General features: G+C 37.3%; 1 protein-coding gene and 1 long non-coding RNA gene across 2 annotated transcripts in view; one reads left to right on the forward strand and one right to left on the reverse strand.

Moving 5' to 3' along the window:
- The window catches only part of LOC138325615 (uncharacterized), a 28491-nt gene that overhangs the window by 1096 nt on the left and 14335 nt on the right, over positions 1-13060 (forward strand). The window contains exons 2-3 of the mRNA XM_069271400.1: positions 3498-3553; positions 5145-5528. Coding sequence (XP_069127501.1) covers positions 3498-3553; positions 5145-5410 — 322 coding nt within the window. The 3' untranslated portion in view covers positions 5411-5528. The remainder of the gene's footprint in view (positions 1-3497; positions 3554-5144; positions 5529-13060) is intronic.
- On the reverse strand, positions 7886-9169 carry LOC138325616 (uncharacterized). Its single transcript, XR_011208811.1, has 3 exons — positions 9016-9169; positions 8746-8898; positions 7886-8533 (listed from the first exon to the last, which is right to left on the reverse strand). It is a non-coding gene; the product is annotated as an uncharacterized lncRNA (long non-coding RNA).

Below are 13060 nucleotides of genomic sequence, written 5' to 3' on the forward strand. Positions count from 1 at the left end.
TTAAACGTTTTATCTTACAACAAAATCGATGGATTCTGAAATCAAATTAGATAAGACCTAACATTACCGGTAAATATGTTCCGACAGACATGTATCTGTAGACAGTGCCCGGAAATCGATATTAACCACAAGTTGATATTGCTCACACATTCATGTCTCGGTATCACTTTCTCACCGCAGCATATCTTGTGCTTTTCTAGAAATAATTTCTGATCATTTATAATTGTGATTTATCGTTTCCTTTTCCTTGTTGTTTTATGAATTACTAAGCTCAGATGGGTACTCTCGAGTTGCGTTGTCTTTTTCTATATCCACATATACTGTCATTTTGTCTGTGTTTCGTACCAAACTACGGTGACAGTATCACGACACCATCATTACAGACAATAAATTTGTTTTAAAGCCATGGCACAGTTGCTCTGATTGACGGTATTTAACGATCTGAAACATTTAGTCTGGATTAGAGTCGTTTCATGACACGCCACATTAGGTCGTTGTTTAAGACACTATGCCCCAGTAGCTGGTTGATGAAAGGGCAAATTTTGAGATCTCGCATTTTCTGGGTTTTTATAAGTTAACCGACATTTGCTTTTACCATTAGTCTTCGCCATGTCAATTGGACAATTCCGATTGGTGAATTGGATTGATACTCAACTGGATATATTCATCACTATTAAAGCGTCGGGAATGTAGTACTAAATATGTTATACAACATGTAATTTCAAGACATCGCAATGAGACAAAGACAAATATATCACATCATCCCGAGTCACACCAAATTGACACAAATATGTACCTCTCATATAGGGCTGCCCATCAGGTAGTACATTAAAATTGTACTTACTGTCCCATCGCAACGTTATAAGGCGACTAAAGTCGGGATCTTATATTTTCTAGTCTTCCTCTTTGACGTTCTACCTAACGTCTCCTGTGACCCTCCCTTACTTATGACCACAAAATGAGCGTTTATCCCTGTGAGAAAGGCTTTAGGTTATGTCCTCTGTCCAAGATACACGATAGTCTATAATAGTGGTAGTTTATGCTCCTGTATAGCGCATAAAGCATAAAGTGAATGGGACGACTGGTTTGTTCATTGTCATTATAATGTGACTGGATGGGCTATGTTTGTTCTGTTTGTCTGTACTGAGCATTCTTCAGTAAGGTAGCACTATAACAATGGTTACGGTTGCATTATTACAAGTAAACATAACACGAACACACAACATCTTCCCAAACACGCACACACTACACATACGTGGTACACTACATGCATGGAAGGCCGTCCTTAAATGGTTTGGTTTGGTTGGCACTGGCTGTTAACAGAACATTCATCTAATTTATCAACCGACCATTTGTTTGTTTGTTTGTTTGTTTGTTTGTTTGTTTGTTTGTTTGTTTGATTAACGTCTTTTTAACAGCCAGGGTCATGTAAGGACGGCCTCCCATGTATGCAGTCTGCTGTGTATATGAGGTGCGGTTGTGTGATTAGGTGACTGTGGTATATTCATGTTGCGTCTTCTTGTATAGTGGAACTTTTGCCTTTTTTTAATGCTATATCACTGAAGCATGCTGTCAAAGACACCTAGCAACACACCCCACCCGATAACATTATACTTAGAATGGGCGAATCAATCGTTCCACTTCCTTAACACCGAGTGTTAAGCAGGACTAGAATCTACGACTTTTATAGACTATGGTGTGTCTCTGACAGGGGACAGAACCCAGAGCCTGTTACCTCGCAAGGGCAAGCGCTCAATTGAAGGACAAAAGTGAAACGGTGTCAAAGGAGGCGTTAGGAAGAATGGAGTTGGGCATTCGCCCCTGTGATGAAGGTGCCGAGAAATGTTTTCTAGACGGGATAGGCTAAAGTCTATTGAATTTCTTCTATATACTTTATACTCCTTTCTGCTCGTTGTCAGTAAAATGAGACAGAATGGGGTGCCTGTCTTTGGCAGTATTGTTTGGTGAAATAGCACCACAAAATGGGCAAGAGTTCCAATATTGCAAACAATGAGTTGAGACAAATAATGATGCACTGCAATCTCCCAAAACACAATTTAACCGTTCTTAAATGGTCATAGTTGATGATAGAAACGTTAAACAAAATAAAGCAAAGTTATATTACTCCAGTCAAGGCATTTCGATTGCGTTGGTCTTACGACATCAAACCTTTCACTTGGATGGCCTTTGTTTAACATGATGACATATAACATAGACCAATCGATACAACATGTTCTGCTGATATATATAGCTGAGATTATTTATGCAACCACCAATGTCTGTGTACAAACGTGTTTTGTTCATATTTGCTTGCATGCATTTTGATTTATATCTACATCGCGATTGACTTCCTGTGATAAGAATATCCAACACACCAAAAAATAATAATTCGATGGCTAAATGGAAGATTAATATTCGATAACAGTTAATAACAAAAGCTAGTTTCATTATGCGTGGACGATTACTAGAAAGCATTAGTTGATCAGATTAATGTCCTATCAACAGCTCATTTAAGGGCAACCTCCCGTGTATACAATATATTGTATATATGCCATGTGTGAAGTACTTGTGTGTTTTGGACGACTGCTGTATGGTAATGTTTTGGTTCTTTGCCGTTTTTATAGTGCTATCTCACTGAAGCATAAGGACTATAGAGTATATCACATACCGTACGAAGTGTTCACTGTGTTAAACTTCCTGAATGACAACTTATTTTTGCGGAGACATAATTTCGAAATTTCTTGCCTTAAGTTGAAAAACTTTGTTATTATTGTTACTGAAATGTTCGCAAATTCTTATTCACACGTGAAATACATGGAATTCAATAGCACACGAAAATAAGTAAGTTACAGTATGTTTACAGTATCTTTACAGTAAGTTTACAGTATGCTTACAGTAAGTTTACAGTATCTTTATAGTAAGTTTACAGTATGTTTATAATAAGTTTACAGTATATTTACAGTATGTTTACAGTTTACAGTAAGTTTACAGTATGTTTACAATATACTTACAGTTTACAGTAAGTTTAAAGTACGTTTGCAGTGTGTTTACAGCATGTTTACAGTATACTTTGTGACCTTCTTACCATGTCCTTAAATCTGTGAAATAGAGCATTAGACATCTTCCTTTGAACACAATATAATATAAATTTGTACATAAAATGTGCCTAAGTAAGTATGTAAATACGCCATCAGTAACCTTTAGATAATGGCTTAGCGTGGTTTAGATAGTTATAGGCTTTACATCTGAGTGATCATTTTGAACGTAAGCCAACATTTTCTCGTATCTCGTATACAAAGTTCCACAAATAGAAAAAAGTGTATCTTTCACGCAGTGTAAGCTAAAGCATCCTCCTGAATAGAACGCAATAGAATTCAATTACATTATTGGTGAAGACTATAAGCTATTCATTTTCTATAGGTGCGTCATAACTCAAAAGACTATCCATTTCTATTTTTGGTGTTCCTGTCTGACACTTCCGTATTTTATATTGACAGTAAACATGCCGTAAATGGTGACGCAGAAACTAACGGAGCCCCGCCCCATTCTCCGGGTAAGTCGTAAAATGAAGTCGTAAAATGGGAAAGGAATGGACATCAAAACGGAGAGATAGAGCGAACGATAAAAAGGGTCGATTGTATAATAGTGGTTCTGTTAGAGTAATTACAGGCGGATGTATCCCTACACAAAGATTTTCAGAGTTTTTTTGGGGGGGAGGTGGATGAAATGTAAAGCAAATCAAAATTGAAAGGGCCAGTAAGTGTAATGGTGAATTTAAATGTAATCTGATATAGCTCATATAAGGGTAGATCCGTGTCTCATTTACATTTATATAAAAACGTCTGTGACTCAGTGTTGACGTACGTTATGTATAAACTCTGGTGGCACTATTGAATTATCTGGGTGGAGGACCGCCATGTCAGGTTGGTATTAGTCTATTGCTAAACTGTCGTGGTAACCTTCTTCTTTGACAGTAAATGTTGGTATCCAGGTAATTGTGGTACATCTTGTATATAGCGGAATCCATGCAATCAACAATCGTCTACAGCCAGGCGTTCGTCTTAAAGTGCTTATATATAGAAGTAACATAAGTATGATGGTACGAGTCCAGAATTTATACCGACAACATTTCTTTTGCACTTCCCGTCTTCTGCACGAAAATGTGTTATGTTTATGGTGTCTGAGTCTCTCTCTCTCTCTCTCTCTCTCTCTCTCTCTCTCTCTCTCTGGATTAGTCATGTCTTGAACTAATAAGATAGTAGAATGTCAGTGTGGCTTTATTGTTTTATGGATAGTCTGAGTAAGACAGTCTATTTTGTGAAAGTCGTTGCTTGTTTTGTTTACCTCTTCATTGTGTTTTGTTGTGCATTAATGCTGTTCTTTAATGTTCTCTTCCATGTTGTCTCAATGTTCTTTGGGAGATTATAGGAATGTGCTAAGTTGTTTCGATGTTGTTCTTTGAAGGCTTTTGTCGTGTCGTTTTGCTGTTCTTTGAATAATACAATAATGTTATCACGACATTGTTTTTTTATCTGATGTTTGCTATATTATTTGACACTCCGTTGAAAACATCTGTCACTTAAACATCATTACAGACCTCTGTATCGTGCCTTTGTCGTTTTAGAGACAGTTGTTTCACTGTTAGTCGAAGAATATTTCTAGGTTGTCTGACTGTTCTTTGAAATACATATGTAATGTTTTCACGATTCTTGGCTGGTGTGTTGCCCAAGTAAGCAAAGTGACCTCCTTGTAGATGCCTTACTCTAAGTACTCTAACATATAAATGACTACAAGTTGTCGTATCACGTCAGTTTGGGACGTAAATTACCATATAAATGACTACAAGTTGTCGTATCACGTCAGTTTGGGACGTAAATTACCCCCTGGTGAGAAAGCCATTTGCAGTCTTCGCCACGACTAAATTTCCCTAGACACCTTCAGCATCAAAACACTGATTGTCCTATTTACCTCGCGGTATGCTATTGGTTTTTTAACATATTTTACTTTTTACCTCGAAAAAATTACTATTTACAAACGTTGTTGTGCGACAAAAGGAACTCAAGTCATTATTCCTTCAATGACATTTCCAAGTTAACTCGGGATTTCTTATCATTGCTATAATCACTCTGTATTTTGTTTTCCAGGCGGTGTCGTTCCGGACGCACCAAGGACAATCCAAATCCCTGGAGATGGAAACATACAGCATTTCTCGGCTGATGAAATGACTGTATTCTTCCGCTGTATGAAAGTTGATGAATTAATCATCCAACGCCTTAAACGCAAAAAGATGGACGGTAAACGATTTGCTCGATTGAAGGACTCAGACCTGGACGAAATCGGGATAAAAAATCCAATTATATCGTATTTCCGGGATCGAAGCAAGAGACAGCGGATGGGATTTATGTTATGATGCCGCAGATGAATACATATTCATGAGCGGAGTGATATATTTATGTACAATACGTCATAAACAACCATTTAAGTGCAAAGAGAGGAAGCGTTATGGACGAATAGGTGGACGGGTGCTTGTAAGTGATATTTATGGTTATAGACATACAAACAAAAAACATATGAATATATGAATAAATATAGCAATCATTATGGAATTTAGATTATTTCTTTCAATGTAATTTGGTGCATGTTTGTACAGTAGGCTCGATATTTGCGGTATCAATTCAGCCATTGTATCAAACAGCACTGTAGTGTACTGGCATGATTAATTTATCTTGAAAACAAATCCGGGAATGCAATAATTGCGATATACGATGTTCCCAAAAGCAGAAAACTGCCTACATGTATACGTGCTTGGTGTTTACTAATAACAGAGTCGTATAAATAATCCATTGGATGTGTCCGGAATTATCGATTTTGAGTGTACTATGACGTAACTGATATCGGGGATGGTCCTTCGAGAGAATTATATATATTATAAACGTCCCGGGTGTTTACTGGAAAGTGAATTCAAGAAACTTAAATTACTGTTTACATTAGCCTGAAAATAGCTACTTTTTTATTTGAGCAAATTACATCTTTTGTATCAGGGCAATGCAATGAATGAATCCTTGGTTATTTGCAAATTTTTAAAATTGCACAGAGCATCAAGGACGTAGGTCTACGTCCTTAAAATGAATGCGTAAATCGATTCTGTAAGGTTTTACAATTTTTAAGTCACGTAAGTTGTTTGTATTTTAAATTTCATGAACAGTTCTCGTCACAGTTGTTTTATGACCAGTCAGGTTTTCATTAAAATTCTTGAAAGTGTCTAAAATACTAAAATCACGAATAACAGATTTCTTTTAAAATAACTCAACCGATAATAAGGATCGTGATAGAAATCTTCATTACTCAAACATGGAGAGTAAGAACTTGTATTAGATGCCTTTATTAAACAAGCGCTGATACCTGTAGCTAGGAGAAGAGATCTTCATTAACCAGCCGTGGATCGGAAGGGAAGCTAGTGGTAAAAACTGTCAATACCAAACCATGGACACTAGAGATCTTTATACAAGGGCTAGTGGTAGAGATCTTCATTACCAATATCTTCATACAATAGCTAGTGGTAGAGATCTTTATTACCTAACCATGGATACAAGAGATCTTCATACAAAGGCTAGTGGTAGAGATCTTCATTACCAAACCATGGGTACCAGAGATATTTATACGGGGGCTAGTGGAAGAGATCTTCATTGCCAAACCATGGATACCAGAGATATTTATACGGGGGCTATTGGAAGAGATCTTCATTACCAAACCATGGATACCAGAGATATTTATACGGGGGCTATTGGAAGAGATCTTCATTACCAAACCATGGATACAAGAGATCTTCATGCAAAAGCTAGTGGTAGAGATCTTCATTGCCAAACCATGGATACCAGAGATATTTATACGGGGGCTAGTGGAAGAGATCTTCATTACCAAACCATGGATACTAGAGGTCTTCATGCAAAAGCTAGTTGTAGAGATCTTCATTACTAAACCATGGATACTAGATATCTTCATATAAAGGCTAGTGGTAGAAATCTTCATTACCTAACCATGGAGACTAGAGATATTCATACGGAGGCTAGTGGAAGAGATCTTCATTGCCAAACCATGGATACTAGAGGTCTTCATGCAAAAGCTAGTTGTAGAGATCTTCATTACTAAACCATGGATACTAGATATCTTCATATAAAGGCTAGTGGTAGAAATCTTCATTACCTAACCATGGAGACTAGAGATACTCATACGGAGGCTAGTGGAAGAGATCTTCATTACCAAACCATGGATACTAGAGATATTCATACGTGTACAAGGGCTAGTGGTAGAGATCTTCATTACCAAACCATGGATACTAGAGATATTCATACGTGTACAAGGGCTAGTGGTAGAGATCTTCATTACCAAACCATGGATACTAGAGATATTCATACGTGTACAAGGGCTAGTGGTAGAGGTCTTCATTACCAAACTATGGATACTAGAGATTTTCATACGTGTACAAGGGCTAGTAGTAGAAATCTTCATCAACCGATCGCGGATAGTACGAATATTGAAGGCACTGAGACATTTAACATGTAGATGTGGTTTTCTTTACTAGAACTGTGATTTTTTTCCATTAACACAAAAAAAGAAGCATTATATACATATCTAGCCATCTGACATACAATAGTAACAAGCACATTTTGTATGTTTTAGAAAACGAACTTTATATATTCTTCCATTAAGAATACAGATGGCATGAACCCAATGAAGCAAGGTTTACGGTGCATTCGACGATTCTAAAATGATTAGTTTTTATTGCAAGAGAAACGTGTATAATTTGTGTATAAATGTATATATAGACTTACAAAAATACACGGGAACAAGTTGTCAAAAGATTTGGAATTTAATAAAGAAACATCCCAATTTTCTGGGAAAATGATAGCAAGAATGCATTCCAGATTTATGTTGTCTATGTTCTTAATTCGTTGTAGTTATACAGACAGGTTTTAATTTCCCTGTATTTGTAAGAGTTATTCCCCATTACATATTAAGCATTCATGGGGGAAATATTTGGGCAAACCTGTTTTTATCGGTATTACATATATATATATTAAAATAATGATAAAACACAAAATCATCTACATATGTACATTGAACACTATTCAATTTTATTCCATATGAATGTTAAGCTCGCAAAATTGTTTATTCGCTTTTGGTTGTGTGTTTTTTTTCTTTCTTCTGAAAATCCTATTGTATTTTATGTCTACATATAATAGTTTTAGTTTATCCACGATTCTTTACTGCACTAGTTCATGCTGTATTTTAATATGGAACATTATGCTCTGTATGGTATCCCGGTAGTTACATCTCACCAGCAAAGGGCTAGTCAGAGGGTCGCTCAGGCCGAATGGATAAACTGTTCCAACATCCAATTACTATAGCTCTGCGCTTCTGGATTTCGAGTCCGAATTCCACTTGCATGGTACTGTATGAGTGTGACATTGGTTGCTGGTTTTTCTCCGATTACTCCGGCTCGCCTTCATCTCCCAAAACTTGCACGGCCTGGCTGTCAATAGGAAACAACAAAAAAAAAAACTGTTAAAAAACTCAACAACAAAAACTCCAAATTAAAAAATAAAACTGTGTAATGTACGTAATAGCCGCAAACAAGAACGGTTGAAAAGTCGACAAACAAACAAAATGAATTTCAAACCAAAAAAAACTCATAATGTACTCATTCGCCATGTATCATTTAAATCTCGCCATTGAATTCCACACCTGGATTTAAGTCCATGACGTTCCGCCTAACTGTACCTGTACATTAATGTCCTAATCTGTCGTCTGCACACCTGTACCAAGACTGTGGCTTATATATACTTATATATGCTGCACTATACACCAGTCCGTGCATTACGAGGTGTTAATAGGTCCCTGTAGAAAAAAAAACATGTTTATCACATCATGGCCACAGATTTATGTATTCACACCAAGTACAGTTTGTATACTAATTACCAAAAAGACTATAAAAAGGTGGAATAAGGGTGTTACCTTGGGTGGTTCCACTACCATTAGCATTACATCCTCGATACATTGAAATATTCCAAAAGAGTGCCACACAGTGATAGTAAACCCTGTAATATCGAAGTTGCTGCATTGTTGACAGCTTAACCATTTGGAGGATAACCACATTACTTGCATGACAGGTTGCAGAAATGAAGAAAAGCGGAGCGCCCTGGCAAAAGCCGCCGACCTACGGTCAGTACCTGACCAACTCTCCATTATGGTGATAGAACAGGCTACTGTATATGTATAGAGTGTAAGTGTTAAATGTCGGGGCAACCTGATCACTCAAGTTTCGTGAGTCCATTGTTATTATCATTTAATAGGCGATTGACCCCCGAACTGGACACTCCCACTGGCACTTAACAGGTGATACCTGGTAGTGGACTTTAAAAACAGGGTCGCACAGCAAATGGACATCTACATACAAAAGATAAAACAACCGCTGTGTGCCCCAACACTGGACCAATCAAATCTACAATATTGTTATTTTAAGGGCACTTTACTCGGTGAGTTATTGTATTTTGGTAGACGTCCCGGAGTTTTCTGTTGTCTGGTTCTATTGTCCGTCTATATCCAGTCATCTAAGGACCATAAGGACATATATACCACAGAACGTACAAGTTATAATGGCTATAATCCTCAAAAGAACACAAAAACAAGGCATTTTAAATACAGCAACGTATTGCGAATTTTACGTTTTTTATCTTGTTTCTTTCATCACATAAATGTGTTAGAATGTCAACCTCAAAAGCATGATGTCAAGAATATTTGATAAGCGATACATAATGTCGAGACATTCTAATATCTAAATGGCTTGGGTGGCTACATTCAACCCCAATACAACACCAGGATCAGATGCTTTACTGGTCATTTCAGTTTCATCGTACCTGGATAGGTTCCACAAAAACCATTCATTATGGAATTCAGGAAACCGGGAAACAAAAATTGCATAAATATCTACAACTGTATTTAACTTGTTCCTGTACACTCCAAAACTGATTTGATTTCCATGTAATGTTCACAAAAACAAACGTATTGAATCTATCAGAGTTAATTCCCTTCATTACACGCCTTGTGAAACGAGGGGAAGTAACTCTGATAGATCATAATCCTACAGGATTGCAGTAACTTTCCGCCATTGGTTTTCTGAAGGATGGTTAAGAACCAACAAACAGTCTGGTAATGGGACATCACTTACTTAGATCAGCAAAAAAGACTATAACAGTGTCGGAAACGTCTATGATACCGTATTGATCACAGGTTCATCGAGTAGATCACCGTTTTAAGATTCTTTGGCAATAAGATAGGCCTACATGTACATGTATGTATAAGTTGAGATGGTGTACCCTTTTATATGATTAACACGTGAGTATGAGAATATTGAACTCTGTTTAAGATAAGGTCCATGTAGCAACAATAGAAATTGGCGTTCCGTGTCACCTATATCTCCGAAGATCCGTTTGTTTGACAAAGGTCATTGATCCGTAGCTTTTAGTTCGATTGACTCACATTTCACAAACGTATTCACAACCTCGGGTCACCATTACACTTATTGGGCCTGAATGTGGATAACGTGGAACTTCTATTCTGAACTTTTATGATGACAATATTAAACAAAGGAATAAAATAACCCTTGGTTAAGTTTTGAATTACTAAAATACTAATAGAATACTCGGTTTACTATGGTCACATATTCTGCCACAATGGCTGAAAATTGAAATGTCCCGACACTTTAGCAGTAGCTCCCAATCTCTGGATCTAGAGTTGGAAACCCAAGATGGATATTCGCCGGGTAAACTCCGTAGGTAATAATTAGTTACACTGTATTTTCGGGTAATGCTTTCCGCTGTGTCCTTGAATGACATTGCTATCAAGAGGTCGACAACCAAAAATATGCCAAACAAAGCATAAATAATTTGTTTTAGAGAAGCTTGCCTATTTGTGTGTGTCTCCTTACGATAGTAATGAATGGTGCCGACCATTATAGTGTCAACTCAATGAAACATACACGGACCAAATTATCCAGTGACTGGATGGATACCAACCCGATCACATCTAGCAAACAAAACCGGTTCTACTTCTTCAAAGGCCGTACTCACACATTGTATACTTTTATGACAGTTTGTGATGGTGAAAATTACAAGAAATACCACTTTAAGCAAGACCATGAAAATTCCATACAGTATATAAAAAGATGTAGACATTGTTACGCCTGTATTTGGTCTGTTTTGTGAGGTATTTGCTCCTTGCATTGGTGTTGCATCCATCCTTTCCAAGTCCGCCTATAAGACGCGGCTCTGCGCAGTAATTGAGTTAGCACTAGGAACATATCATAACGTGATAGCTCTTATTCAATCTTCGTTGTCTGTTACCGTCCTGTTCCGTATTCGTGTCAGGGAGATAAATGTGTTTTATATTGAAGTGGGTTAAAAATTGAATTTATTTTGTTCCCCCGAAGACCCCGACACCAATCTACGTCATGTGTCTGACACTCTGTGAAGGTGACCTTGGCTGTTGACAATAGACTAATTCATTTGTAAACTAGTGACAGTAAGATCTTACCCATCCTTGGCTGGAACTAAGTTCGAATGTATAGTAGTAGTATATCATACTGCTCTGAACTTAGGTCTTTTTTTGAAAGATGATTCAGGCGCAATGCCTATCTTTTTCATATCTAGACCCATTCCTCCCTAATTATAAATGGGCTGTTATGAATCCAAACGCACATGCTTTCTGCTAATATATTTTCTGTCGTACATATCGTTCATATCAGCTGACGGAGCATGCTTTCTTGGCTCAGTCGCGAGCTCAGTTTTGTCTCGCAGAAACCCATGGCCATGTTCTATTCCTAGTCGAAGTGGGCCAGGACTGTCCATGGGCTTGGTCTAACATAGACTGGTAGTTCAATTGGCAGATCATTCGGCAAGTGCTCGCGATCGGAGGTCCTTGGTTCAAACTCACGTCTAGCCGCTATACTTTTTTCAAAACCCATTACTGTAACATATATATAAGTACAAAGTATATATATACCAAATCTAAGAATTCCAGACATAGAATTAAGATCGATATCTCAAGAATAATCACTACGATCTTTCTAGGTTTACTTATTACACATAAGATCCCTTTCTCTTTAGTTCGGATAGACTGCTCCCTATAAGTAGTATTGTTCTCCAATCTGATAGCTTTGATTGGCCAGATCAGTGTATATTGGGTCGGGTTATCATGAACCAATAATATGTCTTTAAACAATAATCATCTTTGCCCCGAGACACTGTTATTATCCATTACCGTATATACAGTGTGTGCTTTTAGAACGGCCAATGTTTTCATACAATTTTGTTTGACACACCTGACTGATCTTGGCGAACAGGTAGACACTCTGATCGCACACCTGTAAGACCAGTTTACCTGTGTGTACATACACAGACAGGTAAATGGGAAAACGAACATAATAACGTGGTATAAAGAAAATATATATATTGAACGTGTTCAAAGTGTCAAATATGGCGGATACTGAAAAACCTTTGACGAATATCAACGGTTATATCAATCACAATGGAAACGGGACAATTGTTCATAATGGGACCGTTAGCATCGACGGGCTGACCAAAGATACGTCCAGTTCGGACAGTAAAGTGGACGATGCTGATGACCGCATGTCCATGTCGTCGTCTGCCAAAAGGTCCAGCGAAGGGAGGTAAGTCAGTATGGCAAAAGTAACAGAATTGTCCGGGTACAAGATAAAGTTAACAGGACACATTAGAACAAAGACTGGTAACAATGCATATTGTATGGTGTCGCGCTGTGACGACAGACCTAAGGGCTGTAGTGCAACAAGTGTTAGAAACAATGAGAATATATATAGGTGTTAGTGTTGTGCATGTATGTATACACATGTCTAAGTAACCTGTATTACAGGTATATACGGGACATAAATAGACATATTACACGACATTAAAATATCTAATGTCAAACTATTATTTTTATCATTTAATCCTAAAAATCTCAATGAAATAATATGTGAAGTAAA

This window comes from Argopecten irradians, chromosome 6 (genome assembly GCF_041381155.1).
Source record: "Argopecten irradians isolate NY chromosome 6, Ai_NY, whole genome shotgun sequence".
Taxonomy (NCBI): domain Eukaryota; kingdom Metazoa; phylum Mollusca; class Bivalvia; order Pectinida; family Pectinidae; genus Argopecten; species Argopecten irradians.